The 18,014-nt window shown below is 39.3% G+C and overlaps 1 protein-coding gene across 4 annotated transcripts in view; it reads right to left on the bottom strand.

Annotated features, from left to right (window-relative positions):
* GRAMD1C (GRAM domain containing 1C) overlaps nt 1-18,014 on the bottom strand; it is a 90,418-nt gene that overhangs the window by 29,106 nt on the left and 43,298 nt on the right. For 3 of the 4 annotated variants that reach the window (XM_080654348.1, XM_080654347.1, XM_080654349.1), the window contains 3 exons: nt 11,852-11,970; nt 9,063-9,195; nt 4,908-5,070 (listed from right to left, as the gene is read on the bottom strand). In XM_080654348.1, the coding sequence (XP_080510474.1) occupies nt 4,908-5,070; nt 9,063-9,195; nt 11,852-11,970 (415 nt within the window). Of the gene's footprint in view, nt 1-4,907; nt 5,071-9,062; nt 9,196-11,851; nt 11,971-15,593; nt 15,951-18,014 lie in introns of those variants that run through there. The other variant, XM_080654350.1, reaches the window with a different exon arrangement.

The following is an 18,014-nucleotide window of genomic DNA, read 5'->3' as shown; positions in this document are numbered from 1 at the left end:
TAGAAGTAATATATGTTCATTGTAAAAATAATTCAGATATTCACAAAGAATACAAATAAGTACAGGTGATTCTCTTGATCAAGCTCATTTCTTCACAGAACTTATCCCAATTTATAAATATATTTTTGTTGGCTTATTGACTTGCCTATTGTCTCTCTCCTGCATTGAACTCTAAGTTCCACATGAGTAGGAACTATGTTGACTTCAAACACCAATGTATATTATGTGCTTGACACATAAGGAGTATAAAATACTTTTGATTGAACAAATTTAGAATTTGTGGTATCACTAAAGGTAATTAACAATAACACCTCTGGTATGTAAATTTGTTTAGTGGCTATTGAAAACACTAAAAATATCTTAGGGTCTATTTTTATTTATAGGACTCTGAATTTGCAACCATACTTTTAAACATTTTATTTTTGAGTAATTGTAGATGTACAATTAATTAAACTAGGCTTTAATACTCCCCCTGCACCCGCAGCCAATAATGTCCTTTTCTGAACTAAGAGCCAATCCAAAATACCATTTTGCATTTACTTGTTATATCTCATTAATCTCCTCCAATCTATGACAGTCCCTCCTCCTTCTTCTTCTTCTTTTTTTTTTTTAATAGCCTTAACACATTTGAAGGGCACTGTGAGATGTTTTATAGCATGTCACTCACTCTGGGCTCATGAGGGTTCTTCACGATTAGACCAGGGCTGTGGATCTGGGGGAAGAACACCACAAAGGTGAAGTGCCCTCCACATCAAACTGGGGAGGGGGGTAGACCTGTCAACATGATTTGTGACGATGCTAACCTTGATTGCTTGTTTAAGGTGGTGTCTGGCAGGTTTCTCCATTGCCAAGTTACCATATTCCCCCTCCAATAGTCGATTTGTTAGGAATGAGTCACTGTGAGGAGAGAATTACCCTTCCCCTCCTGGAAGGGGGAGTATCTACATACATTATTTGGAACTTTGTGAGGAAGATTTGTGTTTCCTCCTCCATTGTGTATTTATTCAATCATTTATATCAGTATGAACTTACTTTATTCTCTAGTCCATGAGAATTATTTATTCTGTTGCTCTAACTTTTTTATTTGGCCATCAGAGTTCTTTCAGGTGAACTCCTGTGTCCTTGGTCACGCCTCCCTTTTATTTTAGGTACTTTATTTGCTGGCACTACAAGCACTCTAGGCTCATTGTGTATATTCCCCATCCCAGCCCTAGAAGCAGCCATTTCTCTGAGGAGCCCTGGAGCTATAATTTTTCAAAAGTAAAGTTCTTGTTCACATTTAAGAAGGAAACAAATCCTAGGCATTTCAATATAATATTTTCATATTTCATTTAAGCTCCCTTATGAGAAAAATTGCTCTATATTATAAATGATAAAAACAGAATTTGTGGTATCACTAAAGGAAAGTAACAGTAATACCTCTGATATGTAAATTTGTTTGAGGAAGTAAGGATGTGAAATAAACTATTTCCACCTGGGAGTAATTATGCATGAAACACATGTATTTTAGAGCCTCCTATCCAAGGAACATCGCTTTTAGCATTGCTGTGACCTCCTGAGCTGGCAGCTGGGATTTACATGGGGAAAGGAACACTGCTCAACGTCGCAGCAGGTCACCATTTCCAGTGAAGAAGAGATATTACTTCAACAGTTTGAAAGTGGCCAGTGGAAATGGTGGGGAAATTGGGACAGATAGATCGGAAAAGGACATGGACATGAATAAAACTGGAACGTGCTAACAGTGTATTGAAGGAGCATGAAAAATGTACTAGGTAGGCATGCAAGAAAAGCAGGTGAGTCAGAGCTTCACTGAGGGACTGAGGACACAGTTTGTTATATCTTCTTCCATTTTCTAAAAACTGGTGACCTGCCGTCTTCTTGACTCAATTTGAGGGCTTTCTTTACACCTGAAAAGCCACGTTTAATTTGATAGTGTTGTTCAAAAACCTGACTCGGGTAACAGTGTCAGCGTTACCCCGTTTAGCTGCTCGCCTGACATGCTAGACTATGTCACGGCTTTTTCTTTGGCTTTCCCCAGAGGTATACTTGTCCTCACCTTTATTAATTAATAAGCATCACTCGATAATCTGATTCCTGTTTCTCTTTGCATGGCTTGGCCTCTAACTCATCTTGTTCTGTCAGCTGTAGACTATGGATGCCAACTTTGCTATTTTTATGCACCCCCCAACCCCCACTTAATCTTTGCCTTAGTTTCCATTCTCGGCATAAGTCACTTTAGTTAGGGAAGCCTCCGCTATACAAAACTAAATTTAACTTCTATCACATGACACAGCGCAGGTGTCTCAGGTCATGAGCTAGTTTGTCTGCTTCCACTCGAGGCTCCACCTCCTGGACAGACTACCCCTGGCATGACAGAGGCAGGCATGGGGAAGAAGCAAATCCTAAAAGCAACGTAAATATTAGATCCTTGAAAACAAAGCCATAACCTTCTGGTACTTGTGGATGTGGATACATTACATAGTGTCCACTCACCTTCATTTGCCAGGAAACTCCCAGCATCTTCTCCAATGATTTGAACTCCTCCCCAAAAGTGGGCAAATAGTGAGCTAGGAAAGTCTATCAGCAACAACCCTCTAAAGAAACAAAGTTCTGTGGCTTTGTCTGTGAATTATTATATATCAAAGTTTTAATGTATTAATATGGTTTAACAGATTAAGAAACAATGCCTAGCCTTTTGTTCAGCAGCTGAAAGCCCAGAACCGACTTCCGGATGTACGGAAATATCCCAAAAAGGGAACCTTCACTCTTGGTGGGATCTAAATTGCCTGGTGCAGAGTAAGAGCTTTGAAAAAGAAGCCCGTCGCAGCAGATTCCAGGCTCTCCCTAGTGGGACTCCAGGGAACTCCACAGCAAGGGGACTGTGCTGGGAGTATCTCAGGCCCCTCGTCAGGTAGTTTATGATGCTCTGCTTTGTTGATTCCTCTCAAGTTTACATGGGCCTAGAAGGAGTCTCTATATCAGAACAGTCCAGAGCCTCCTTCCCAAGGAGTATAGGATATATGTGGTAGAAAAGAAATCCTCTCATTTTCTCACTCAACCTGCTCATAATAGTAGATTTTAAAAAAAAACTATCATTTTAAATAAAGTGAGGCTTGGTCTAATCTGCCACCTCCCAAGCTCCCTCTAAATCCCCACACATTTCCAAATTTCTTGGGATGGTTTACTCCTTTTGACCTTTCCCATCGTCTCCCCAGTTCATGGACTTCAAGAGTCTTCATAACCTCACAATTTTCAGAAACAAACAAACAAAAAAATTAGATTCATTATAAAACCCACATAATACATTTGATAAGCCCAAGATTTTGGAACCTGCTTAGGGAAAGCAATAGCGTTACTTGATTTGTTGTCAAATGATAATTTAATTAAAGCACCTTAAAGAAAACCTGCAGAGGCCGAATGTTGCATGGAAGGTCTTACTGCTGAGAAGCCCAATGGTATCTTTAAATGGGTGCCAGCACGTTGCAAAATGTGATCGGGGTTCACATGCAATACAGCAACCATACCACTGTTATTCTTTCTTTATTTCTAGATATGAGTGCAGTGTATATGAGTTTTAATGGTATCCTTTACGTAACCTTTCATTCATCTTAATTTTATAGGAACTCAATAAGGAAACTACTTTTGAAGCACTGTTGTTATAAAGAGCAGGTGAAAAAGGGAAAAGAATCCTTGTTTTGGTGTCACTTACCCATCTGGCCACTGGGTGCCAGAGTAGATCTTCCTAAAGTCAGAGGTTCAGCCAGGCAGGGAATAACTAATTCATACCCGCTGTCTACCAAAGCATGAAAGGTAAGAACACCAGGATTTAGGGGCTCCATGTCTCTAAAACACTCTCTCTTCATCATCTTTTCAAAAAGAACTCAACAAGTGTCTTCTTAATGCAGCCTGCACTTCCTAGGAAATAGTGGATTTTTACCTTTGTTTTTAAGAGCATGGGTTTAGTTTTATTAAGGAGACTTCAGGGTTCCCAAACCAAGGTCTAACCTGATTTGTATTGGGTTTTCATGGACTTGGTTTAGTTGAATTTAGATTTGATTTTAGATTTGGATTTAAATTGGATTGGATTTAGACTTGACTGGGATTTAGTGTGGATTTTCATGGATTTGGTTTTCATGATAGTAAAAGACTTCAGGGGTTCTCAAACCAGGTCTCACCTAAACAGCAGCTACAGATCCAAACCACGGCAGTGTCCCCAGTACTATCCCGAGCACTGCTTGTAGGAAAGCAGGTCTGGAAAAAACCCAGACATTGTTCCCATTCCTCAACTTGAAAGCAATCACTACCCGGAACTTTCCCCAATGCTTTCCTACTCCACTGGCTTCAATGTCAATAATCTTACAATGTTTTGTTTTGTTTTTTTAATCCTTAAAATGCCCACTTAATAAGCATGACAAGCCCAAGTTATTGATACTAACTTAGAGAAAGCAGAGAGAACATGATTTGCTATCGTTCCTTTAAGCAACTGCTTTTTATTTTTATTCTCTACTCCCACCTCTCTCTCTCTCTTCCTCTCCCTCTCCCTCTCTCTTTCTTTCTCCCCTCCCCCCTCTCATTTTTGGTGGTTAAAAGAAAGTATAATTATAATGTAACAGATTTTTATTGAGATTTGCTTTCCACTGCTGCTCCATCTCCATTGACTGAAGGCTTGGATTTAAAAAAGCTAAATGTGATGTAGATTTTCAAATTCTGGCTTCTGGAAAGTGAAGATGAGTTAGGCTCAGCAGCCTCTTCACCCTATACTCTGTTAACTTCCTTCCTTTTTTGGTTCTTTGTAGAGTGAGACGTACCTAATGCAACTAAATTCCCAATCTGCACACACCTAATACAAAAATTAACATTAAAAGATATAATTGAAATGATATTAAAATTTATAAGAAATTCTTTACCTTCATCAACAGAATCTGAAGTGCTGCTTTTGTCCAGAGAAAGATACTCATTTTTATTCAAGTCCAGTGATTTTGATGGTACTCTACTTAACCTCTTTTCTGAAGTTAGTGAAGGACTCTTTTTTATCTGTTTCTCGCTTTGGGCTTCCTCTTTCCCTAACTCCTAAAAGGCAAACAATCCAGTTTAAAATATATATATATATTATAAGCTTAGATTTCACAGAGAAATCTTTAATAATAAGGACACTTTGAAAAATGTGTTTGTTATGTTTGCATCACATTTCCAATTCAGTCTATAAAACACTGGCAAATAATATGTATCATTGTAAAGTCATCTTCTTAAGCAGTAACAAACAATAAACTTAAGAACATCATATAAATAACTCGCAGAGAGGTAACATCATGTGAATCACTTACACAGAAGGGAAAGGGGGCAGAGGACAAAATAATGGAATATTTGGTTCTATGGGGCAGGCAAAGGAGAGGAGTAAAGCCCAGCTAGTGTCCCCAGGCAATACCTGCCCCATTATCTCAAAGAAGAAAATTCACCCATCTCTCAAGACCAGTAACTAAAGGGGAAAGAGAAAGAAAATAGAGAGATAAAAGTCACATAGGAGTACAATAGGGGAGAGAGGCTTAAAAGGGAAGATTAATTTCACTGCAAACTCATAACTCAGTTGTCTTTGCTATTAAGGAACTAAGGGACTGGGCATTAAAATACATTCAATATATGATGCTATCTATATTTTCAGGGAGTGGTTTAATAAAGATATATCATTTCTATAAAAATTAAATATTAGGCATTACAGTATGAATGCTATTGCTAAGCTGGTATTCAAGTAGAATAATGTTATAATTAGGCTTAATAAAACAGTGTGAAAAATATAAAGTATACAGCAAAGTACTTCCTTGCATTGTCTGTGTGTAAGCAGATGAAAGAAAACAAAACACACAGATACAATCCTTACACTTCCTGCCCATGAGACACAGGCTCCATTGGCAACTCAGAAAGCAGAATAACTACTGGGACTCAGGACACAATTTAATAAAGGATTCGATTATCCTAGTCAGAGGACTGATTCTTCAAGCAGAGGTTACTGCTAAAATGAAGACTTAGTTTACTCCGAAGTTACACACTGCAAAACAATATGCTTATTTAGCTGACCCAGAGTGTCTGTAACAGATGCTAAATAGAGTAAGTTTCCACACATATTTCTTCTGTTGCCACTAATTAAGATACAGGTCCTATCCTATATAATAAAGAGGTAATATGCAAATTGACCATCACACCCTTGCACAAGATGGTCGCCCCACGTGGTCACAAGATGGCCACCACAAGATGGCCAGCAGGGGAGGGCAGTTGTGGGCGATCAAGCCAGCAAGGGAGGGCAGTTTGGGGTGACCAGGCCAGCAGGGGAGGGCAGTTGGGGGCGACTGGGCCTGCAGGGGAGGGAGGGCAGTTGCAGGGGGGACCAGGCCTGCAGGGGAGGGCAGTTGGGGGGGACCAGACTGGCAGGGGAGGGCAGTTAGGGATGACTGGGCCAGCAGGTGAGGGCAGTTAGGGGCAACCAGACTGGCAGGAGAGGTTAGTTGGGGGCGGCCAGGCCTGCAGGGGAGGGCAGTTATGGGCGACCAGGCTGGCAGGAGAGGGCAGTTAGGGGTGACCAGGCCAGCAGGGGAGGGTAGTTGGAAGCGATCGGGCCGGCAGGGGAGGGAGGGCAGTTGGGGGTGACCAGGCTGGCAGGGGAGGGCAGTTGGGGGCGATCGGGCTGGCAGGGGAGCAGTTAGGCATCGATCAGGCTGGCAGGGGAGTGGTTAGGGAGTGATCAGGCTGGTAGGCAGAAGCGGTTAGGAGCAATCAGGCAGGCAGGCAGGCGAGCGGTTTGAAGCCAGCAGTCCCGGATTGTGAGAGGGATGTCCCAGATTGGAGAGGGTGCAGGCTGGGCTGAGGAACACCCCCACACACACCCAGTGCAAAAATTTCGTGCACCAGGCCTCTAGTTATAAATAATATAAATAGATATTTGTAGGAAAAGTAACAGTCACTATTTTTGAGAAGTTAGCATCTGGACAATTTATTTCTTTATATACTTTTCTAATCTCCTGAATTTTTATAGAGTATTAATTTTATAACTTAAGAAATATCTACTTTCATCTTGGAAAAATGTTATTTCTGACTTTTTTACTTCTAATTTTGTTGGCAGTAAAAATGAAATAAAGTGACATGATATTTGTTGAAATCTGAGAATCTCATAATACTGCTCTTGAATGCAAAAGGTAAAAGGTAAAAAAGGACCGAGCTTCTATATTACTTGTATTCCATAACCTGAAAACATCTAAGTAACATCAATGAATGTATGATCAATCTTAAAACATTAAACTATTCCTCTGCATTCCATTCCCATTCCTTGGAGAAAATATGACTTCCTTTAGGGATAAAACTAGAAGAACCAAGGGGTTAACTCTTCCAAGAGCAGCTACAGGAGACCTTATTAAGGGGGCAGTAGGAAAGACTCAAGTAAGATTGGTAGTTCTGAGAACCCAGTCCTCAAAGTCAGACTTTTGTAAAAGGATGAGAAGACTCCAAGAGATCCCCTGTCCTGTTACCTCCCGAAAATTGAGTGGCTTGGTCTTCTCGGTGAAAACACACAGAGAAAGCATCATCCAGAATCCCTTCCTTGTACCAGTAGGAAGTTCCTCAGGGACTCCAGATGGATCAGTTTTGCAAGAAACCCCCCACAAAAAATCAGACCAAGAGCGATGCATGATAGGTGCCTGAAACTAGCTGATACCTTGGTGGGCTTTCACATAAATACAGTCTGTTTCCATGTTTTCCTAACGTTTATTCACAGGAGATGCTGGGAGCTCCATGGGAGAAGGTAGAAAAGGTCCATTGCTGGCCACACACAGATTTGCCTTCGATTATCCCACCTTATGGTTACTGAACACTTAATGTGTGCTGGGGACTGCTCAAAGCACTTTCCCCTATATTAACTCATTCAATCCTTATAAATAGCCCCCTGGGATAGTATTGTCCTCATCTTCAAGGAGTTGAGAAAACAAAAGCAGAGAAAGATTAAGTAATTAAATTAACTTATTTAAAGTCATACAGCCAATGGCAGAGGTAGGATTTGCAATCAAGCTCTGGTCCAAACCAAAAAATTCTGCTTTAGGCCCGAACTTGCAGTTCCAATCAGAATAAAAGCTCTAGGGCAGGCACAATCTTAGCACTCAGAATGTGGTCTCTAACCACCATTCTTCACTAACAACTATATAGTTTAGTGAAAATGGTTGATATTAAGTCTGGGACAAAATTATACAAAATGTGCATGGGACGTGTTCTTGTACCAGAAAGAAAGGAAGCCATCAGAAATCATCCATCATTTTAACAGGACAAAGGAGCCAATCTGAAGGGACTCAGAAGGGACAAACTGAGTATTAAAAGTAATAATGACTCCAAGTGACAGAAGCTCATGGAAAGATCAATGGGCTTATAACAATGCTTGAAAAAAATAAAGGAAGGAACTAACTAACTCTGAAAGCCAGTGGTTAACTGGATGTGCCTGCTTTAGCAGTCAGCTTAAGAAGCATCTCCTATTATGCAAGCATGCTGCTCAGGGCTCTCATCCCCCTTCAGAGCAGACTACCACACACACTACCTACCCTGGGGAAAATTCTGCTATGACTTTCTTCACCTTATTATATTTTTTAAGTATATTTCTATTGATTTCAGAGAGGGAGAGAGAGATAGAAACATCAATGATGACAGAGAATCATTGATTGGCTCCCTCCGACACACCCTCCATTGGAGATCAAGCCCGCAATCTGGGCAAGTGCCCTGACTGGGAATCAAATAATGACCTCCTGGTTCATGGGTAAACACTCAACCACTGGCTGGGCCATCTTATTATATGTTTAGTGATGTCTACCCCCTCTTAGACTGGTGCTCTGATAGCTCTGCACCATATCCAGCTCTGAACAGAACCACATATGTATACAACCTCTGCTACTTACACACTTAACACTCCTAAAATGAAGGAGCAGCCTGACATCTTAAGTTTTAAATATTTTGTATACTGTATTTTCATTTTATCTTATATCATGATTAACACATGGCAGCATCAAATATATTTTAAAGGGGTATCACACACTAACCGCTTTTGATAGATTTCCATCGATTGACTCTGTTTCTGAAGCCCGATTAATTGATTCAGGGATAAAACTGATTGACTTGGATAACTTTTCATCTCTCTCCCCACAGTCATCCAAGTTGCTTCTTTCAGGACTTCTGTAAGAAACACATACATCATTATGGAAATATAAACAAGGTCACTGCCACACAGATATGTGATTTTGTCTCCTCTCTGAGGGCCTTTTCTATTATAAAGCACTTTGAAAACAAATGGTTTTTTGTAATGTAACAAATAAGCCTCTATTTATAACATAGCTATCTTCTTAAATCACATGCAAATTGGCTTTATATCTAAAGTAAGATAATGCTCATGTGAGATTTTATAAATTTCAGAAACCATTAAAAAATTAACCAAGTACAGATGGCCGTAACAGCAACTAATAAAATAATTATTGCTTGTTTGCATGTCAGTTGTGGACAACCACAAAGCTCCAAAAGATACCCGGCGGATGTTTAAGTTGGATGCCAGTCAGCACCAGAGGTAGTTTGATATCCTTCCTTCTGATTCAGTCCCTGAGATGGTGGATCCTCCCCAGCAGTGGAAGCTCCTTAGGTCTCAGCCCAGAGCCCATTAATCAGTCCATATCCCCTTCTTGCTTGTCTTATTCCTAAGAACAAGGTTTAAGGAGCAGCTTTTGAATGGTCACCGGGACAAGACTACACTAAATGTCCTGGGACCTGCTTTTCCTCTCTCAGGGAGCCAAGAGAAAGGGAAGTCTATTAAATACAAAAGGCACACAACGGATCTAATCTCCAGCACTCGACCTTACTGAGAAATTATTACTACATGTAATCATTGTACAGACTTAAAGCTCTTCTAAAATAAATAGCCTGACATGTGAAGCCATACTATCCTGAGGAAGGAACAGAAACGCCAAAGGGCCTTTAAACTATTCTCCTCCATCCAAATAACACTTAGGTCTACTACCAGGTCACTTTTGGCCCCGCAGAATGGCCAGGCTCTGAGGGAACCGAGCAAGAAAAATGGCTCCTGGAGACTAGCCCACCACCTGAGTGTCTGAACCTCAGGATTTTAAGAATGGAGTTGAGTTGTGAAATATAGAAAAAAGGAGAATGGAGAGTGAAGGAGAGACTGAAAATGAAGAGAAAGAAGATGGAAAAGCTGAGGAAATAAACGTCTGAGACAGATATGCTTCTTTCAGAGACTGGAAGAATGGGAAAAGGAGCAGAAAAGGGAATGAGGATTCTGCCACATCTTTCTTAGAGAGCACTCAGTCACCAAGAAAACAGCAGCTTTTCTGCTGACTTCAAGAACTTGCACCTTAGAGTGTATAAAGCAGCTGGTCAAAAATTATTTATTCTTTCTTTCTTCAAACACCAGAAACGCTTTGAGTTGTCAGGGGCCTTGGAGATCAGCTAGTTTAATTGCCTCATTTCACAGATGAGAAAACTGAGGATAAGAAAAGCTAAGTGATTTGCTTGCAGTTGCTCAGCTACTTGGTGGCAGAGTCCAGACTAGGATCCAGATCTTCTTTACCACTATCCAAGGCTCTTTGCATTGTTATCAATTGCTTTTCTACCCAACTCCAGTACCTGAAAGAAGCTAATAAACTTGACAAGGACAGCAGTACAAGAGAAAAATTTAACGTTACAGAAAACTAATAAAATATGCATGTGTAACCGTGTAAAAAAACACTGTAAATATTGATGCTTAACTGAAACACTAAAATAGGATCAGCGTGACTAGAACACTAGATGGAGTGAAAATCAAGGCTTTTGAAAGATTTCCATTTTAAGATTCATTTGCTATAGAATTTTTAAAATAACAGTTTTATTGTTATAATTCTCTTACCATAAAATGTACCATATTTAAAATATACAATACAGTGGTTTACAGGGTTGTGCAACCATCACCACTATCTAATTTTAGAGTATTTTCATCACCCCAAAAAGAAACCCTGTACACATTAGAGTCACTCCCATTTTCCCTTCCTCCCAGCCCCTGGCAACTACTAATCTGCTTTCTTTCTCTATGGATTTAATTATTCTAGGCTCAATTTCATATAAATAGAATCATACAGTATGGTCATTTGTGACTGGCTTCTTTCATTTAGCATAATGTTTGCTTTAGAATTTTAATGTATTATACTCAGTTGTTTTTATTGCTATGATCTCAATTATCATTACACAAAATGCATTTTTACTTCTACAGGTTAATAAAAATGTCCACTCTTCCAAATGAATTCCCATTAGTCAAAAATAATCTCTCTCTACTCTGAATTTCTTTATCACATTATCTATTGCTCCTCTTGGCCCTTATCACTTTCAATTAATTGCATTCCCCATAGTACTGTAAGCTTCCCTACTTAATGCATTCTATATTTGTTGAGTGCCAACTACATCTCAAGCACTATGCTAGGGTATCCTTGAGGAAAAGTTGTGGTATCTTTGTATCCCTCAAAATACCTACCAGCTAATTTAGCTTATACCTATCAGTATAAGCACAGAGATTTCACTAAGTACTTCTTAATAAAAAAAGTTTACTAAAATCACACTTTAAGCAAATCCTAGGTGACACAGTTACAAAGATATATTTCCTTGTATGTTTTGTATTTGCTTACCAATTTAGTGAACTATTCACTGTCCTCACCACTCACTCCATTCCACTAAAGAGGACGAAGGCAAATTTCACCCAGGGTGAGTAAATAGAAATTCTGAATTAGTAAAGTTTAAAATAATTCTGCTTTGATTAATGATTAAGAAATCTTGACATTTCAAAACATTGCTGTACCTTGGCTGTACATTATCCTCAATCGACACGGACAAGTTTTCCATCTCTTCAGCATTTAAGCCTAGCTCAGCGCCATAGTTCTGCTGGAGCAGCTGCCAGAATTCCTGTCTGGTCAAGCTCTAAAAGGACAGAAAAATTACACTGTGTATCGGAAAATGTAAGATAGTGTAATGTAGTGATTCAAACATGAATTCTGAAGTCAAAATGACCTGATGTGCAGCTACTAGATGGTATGTAATACAATAACAACTGTAAATGGAAAGATGTTTGAAGTTCTCTTTTTATAAAACAACTAGAGGCCCAGTGCATGAAATTCGTGCACGGGGGATGGGGGCGGGTCCCTCAGTCCAGCCTGCACCCTCTCCAATCTGGGACCCCTCAAGGGATGTCTGACTGCTTGTTTAGACCTGATCACAGTGGGATTGGGCCTAAACGGGCAGTCGGACATCCCTCTCACAATCCAGGACTGCTCGCTCCCAACTGCTCGCCTGCCTGCCTTCCTGATTGCCCCTAACCGCTTCTGCCTGCCAGCCTGATCATCCACCTAACCACTCCCCTGCCAGACTGATTGATGTCTAACTGCTCCCCTGCCAGCCTGTTTGCCCCCAACTTCCCTCCTCTGCCGGCCTGGTAACCCCTAACTGCCCTCCCTTGCAGGCCTGGTCTCTCCCAACTGCCCTCCCCTGCTGGCCTGATCGCCCACAACTGCCCTCCCTTGCAGGCCTGGTCCCTCCCAACTGCCCTCCCCTGCTGGCCATCTTGTGTCCACATGGGGGCAGGATCTTTGACCACATGGGGGCAACCATCTTGTGTGTTGGAGTGATGGTCAATCTGCATATTACTCTTTTATTAGATAGGATAGAGGCCTGGTGCACAGGTGGGGGCTAGCTGGTTTGCCCTTGAAGGGTGTCCCGGATCAGGGTGGGGGTTCCCTTGGGGCATGGTGCGGCCTGGGCAAGGGGCCTGTGATGGTTTGCAGGCCGGCCACGCCCCCCAGCGACCCAAGCAGAGGCTCTGGTATCTGGTATTTATCTATCTTCTATAATTGAAACTTTGTAGCCTGGAGCAGAGCCAAGCCTTCTGCTCCCTCCGGAGGGCAGCAGCCATGTCTGTTGGAATTTATTTAACTTCTATAATTGAAACTTTGTATCCTTATGCGGAGGCCTGGGCCAGCGAGGGTGTGCGGAAAGCTTGGCTTCCTCCATCGCCGGGGAAACCCAAGCCTCCCTCCTGCTCTCTCTGTGGCTGCAGCCATCTTGGTTGGGGTTAATTTGCATACTCACTCCTGATTGGCTAGTGGGCGTGGTTAGTGGGCATGGCTTGTGGGTGTAGCAGGGTGATGGTTAATTTGCATATTACTCTTTCATTAGATAGGATGTGTTCATGGTTTCTGGCAATTACTAATCTGCAGTTTAAATTCTGCAATCCAACCAGTCTGCCATGACCCTGGATCTCCATTCAGAGTTCTAATCATCAAACAGAACCCATCCTCTTAACCCTTAATATATCCGAATATTTCAACCATTTTAAAAACCTTACATAGCAGTAGACTTTAAATTATATTTTCCTAAAACATAAAATGCAAGAGGTTGGAATTAAGAATATTTTATTTGATTTATTTGTAATAAAGCCCAGCTCATTCTTTCTTTGTAGGTATCATATCAGTGCTAAAATCATCTAATACAAAAAATTCAGATTACATAGTAAAACAAAAACAATAATAGTGTGATAACCAATGGTCTCATTTCTAGAAACATTACTGATGGTAAACACATGATTAAGCAAGGGAGAAGGAGGCAGCATAATACTTGAAGCAACTGTTGGCAAGATTCTTTCTCTCATCCATTCAACAAATAATTACTTAGAAGTTATCAAATATATACCCCTGCACTAGATACTAAGGAGGATAAAATGCTCTCAAACAACTTACAGTATAGTTGAAGAAACATAGGAGACTTTTAAGTAAATTAAATATGACAAACCCTCTATAATAATAAAAGTGTAATATGCTAATTAGACCAGACATTCTTCCGGACAAAGCCGGGGCAGCGAGGGAAGCCTGGGTCCCAGGTGCCAGATGGAAGCCAGTGCCGGCAGCCAGGGGAAGGAAGGCCTACTCTTGCACACATTTTGTGCATTGGGCCTCTAGTAATATTAATATGTACTTAACACTGTAGTAAATATTACATGGGTTTGGGTGCTCAGACAGGAGAAGGGTCTTCAGCTGAGCTAAGAGAAGAACATGAAGAGGGAAAATGGAGAAATGAGAAAATTCTTGGCAAGGAAAATCAACATACAAATATATAACTAATACATGAAGAACCAAAGTAATATTTGTTTTGAAGTCAGTTAATAGTTTATCAGCCTAAGTGGAGTAAAAATTTTAAGTTGGGAAATAGTAGGAGCAAATATATATTTAATGGGGCCAAGACATACAGATGCTTTGAATTCCTCCCAGATATTCCCTATGACAAATACCACTTCCTTTTTTTTTTTTTCTTTCTCCTTGTTTCTTCTCTCTGTCTAGAAGCTATGGTATCTTTGTTTGTTACATTACACTTGATAACCTTCATTACATTTCGTGGAACCTCAAGAGATTAAGAACAAAATTTCTGCACTTAAAACCAATAGTTCCCAATTTGCCAGGCTCAGACTACTAGGATTCCACAAGAGTAGTTGATGAAAATTCAGATAATATTTTCAATATTTCAAAAGTCAGAAATATCCAAATGGTTACCTATAATAAAATTACTCAAGCTAACTAAAATGTCAGGCCTCTTTGTTTGGGGCTGAATTATATTAACCTAAAGTGGTTATGTCAGACATAATAAACTCTCATTGGAAATTATATACGACTAATAAACAATAATGTTCTAACATTTTATTATTTAATATACACCATTTATTTGGTGGACAAAAAGTCTTTTAAAGTATAGTGTCCATAGAAAAAAATTAAAAGGATCACTGGTGGTAGAGAAAGTTAAGGAACCACTGTCCTTGATCCTAAAAGTACCCCACACATTTATTTTTACTTCCACTCCATAAGAGCCATTTTTTTACTTTTTTTTTTCTTCACAATAGCAGTTAGTTCATATTAAAAATTAGCTCACTCTTCTAAAGACATTATCTTTGAAATACTTTGTGTCATAAATAGACGGTTAACATTGTAAAGAGAAACAAGCAATATTTCAATATAGTACTTATGGAATATTAACCTCTTATAAAAACTCTTCTGAAATAATAGATATTAAATGACACCAAAAGAGACTAAAGCAAGTAGATAAACAAATGATAAATATTCAGACAGCTTCCTAAGAGTGAAAGTAATAAAACTTACAAGTAAAATATTAACAACAAAAATTCAATTTTATTTGACTACATAAATAAATGATTTAAATATATTATCAAATACTATCAGGAAGTTAATAGCAGGGTAATTTGTAATTTCAATATATTTTTAATCTACTAGTTTTAAAAATATGTATATATAAAAGGTTAATGGAAAACAAAATAGAACTCACAACTCAGCAGCTTATAGACTTGCTAATTTGTTAAAAATGGCATTTTCTACAAAGTTGGCCAGAAGTCACAAAAATATGGTGATTGAAAGCCGTGCTGAACATTCAAACATTCAAACATACATCCTACTGAGATTCATTATTATTTCAATAATCAGCAGCATAATCAAGGTTGAGCAACCTTAAAACACAACCTAAATTTTAAACAAAGGCTGACCACCTACCTGCAAACAATGGAGAGTCTCCCCGGTTCAGCCTGCAGAGTACTTTAACAAAATAACATGAACCAAGCAGTAACCAGATAAGGCTCAAAAGTCAGGAGATCAATTTCTGGACCAGAAAGCTTTGTATTCTAAGTATGCTGCAAAGTCTTTATCCCACAGCAGAGTTCCAAATATTTAATGACAACCATGTAAAATCAATGCCTCAGTCTTCTAGTTTTGTTATGAGAAGCTTTTTCTTACAAAAGACAAGTTGTATTGTAGTTTAAAGCACATTATTTGTCACTTCCTGGTTTGTAGTATGAGCATTCTTTCCAAGTGGCAGGTCAGAATGCAGAATTGGAAGTTATACCTCACTCTACAGGTTCCTAAGCCACGCCTACTAGAAGAGATAGGTAAACAGGGTTTCATTAAAGGGACAGATCCCTATTTCTTCAAATTAGAAACAATACAATGCAAATGAAGCTACCTTACTTATTACTCAATTATGTAAAATGCCTGTTGCAATGTTACTTTAATCTCATTTTAAAAATTAAATATATTAAGGGTTAACTTTTCTTCTCCATGCTAATGCTTTTATTTAGTTCTAGCAATGTCATTACTTCATATACCACTTCTTCAGTACTGATGTAGTGGCCCCATCAGACTGACTCCTGCGTTAACCCTTCACAATTATCAAAGATTGAGCCTCCTGAGTACCAGAAATGGAATGTCAGGAAATAGCAGGAAGAATGAGCTATCAAATGGAGCAATTCTAAAGAGCACACAGCACATCTTTCATCACTGAAAAGTTTACATCTTGATCACTCAACAATTCTTTCCTTTAAAAATATTTTTTTACTTTATTCAAAATAATTTCCTGTCAAGGACCTGGACTATAATAAACACTATAGAGGGTCTCATCTAATAATTCCAATTTATTTCCCAAAAGAGAATTTTTCTTCTAAATGAAAAATCAAAGCTTGCTCTAATTTCTACCTAGTTGCTCCGTTTAATTTAGTAAGGTGTATACACATGACAAATGCTACTTGATGAACTGAAAAGATCTACTTTTCTATGGGGGTGTGTGCTAAAACCTCATCATTTTATATAATAGTAGGATGAGGGAACAGAGAGACAGTGGAGAGCAGCACTCGATCAAACTGAAGAAAGCACACGGGGCAGCCCCAAACAGATATGAGGAAATGTATATTAAATATACTGTAAATGATCTGTATATATTTTTGCTAAATATAAAAATTCTTATAGTAAACCACTGGTATCTAGAGCAGAACTAAATATAAAGTAACCGTGAGGGAAAACAGAGCCTAAGACTGAGCCTCAAGAAAGCCTGGCATGCAAAGGCTGAGTAAAAGAGGAGTGGCCAGCAAAAAAAGAATGAGATAACAGAAAGGTAAGAGGAAGTTCCAGAAGGAATGTCTGGGAAATCAAGGAAAGAAGGTGTGCAAAATAGAGGGAATGTGCAATGGTGTGAGATGCTACTGAAAGATGGAGGAAGATAAGCACATGACTAGCAATGCAAAGGAGTGGAGCAGCCTGGCAAGCCAGTTCACCATGACTAACACTGATGATGGGGAAAGAGGGGAAAAAGAAGAGAAGAGTGGGTGGGAAAGGGGGAAGCAGCCACCTCGTGAAGAGTCTCATATGCCATGGGGTTTACACTGTCAAAAAAGCTACTTACTCGTTTCACATAGAAAAGTAACAAGTTCAGAATTGTATTTTTAAAAGATACACTTTTTATAGATATTTATCCAAAGAGTATAAAAACACTAATTCAAAAGATGTATGTACACCTGTATTCATTGAAGTAACCTGTGTTCAGCGACTGATGAACAGATAAACATGTGATTAGATAGATAGATAGATAGATAGATAGATAGATAGATAGATAGATATGATGCAATACTACTCAGCCATAAAAAAGATGAAATATATTTCAAAGTCAGGAAGTGTGATAGTGCCAACTTTGTTCTTTTTTCTTAGAATTGCTTTGGCTATTTGGGGTCTTTTGTAGTTCCATACAAGTCTGATTTTTTGTTTTATTTCTTTAAAAAACAGCACCGGGATTTTGAAGGGGATTGCATAAAATCTCTATATTGCTTTGGGTAATATGGCCATTTTAACTAGGTTGATTCTTCCAATCCATGAACATGGAGTATCTTTCCATTTCTTTGTGTCTTCTTCAACTTCTTTAAATAATGTCCTGTAGGTTTCAGTGTGCAGGTCCTTCACATCCTTTGTTAATTTTATTCCTAGGTATTTTATTCCTTTTGTTGCAATTACATTTAGAATTGTTTTCTTCATTTTTTCCCCTGAAATTTCACTGTTAACACTAGGGGCCCAGTGCATGAATTCGTGCACCTTGAAAGGAACTGTGGGCCACGAGGCTGAGGTGGGCACAGGGGCGGGTCTTGGCCCATCCTC

The sequence above is a fragment of the Plecotus auritus genome (assembly GCF_963455305.1).
Source record: "Plecotus auritus genome assembly, chromosome: 2".
Classification (NCBI taxonomy): Eukaryota; Metazoa; Chordata; class Mammalia; order Chiroptera; family Vespertilionidae; genus Plecotus; species Plecotus auritus.
Note: the sequence above shows the minus strand (reverse complement) of the source record. Positions and strands in the feature narration are given on the sequence as shown.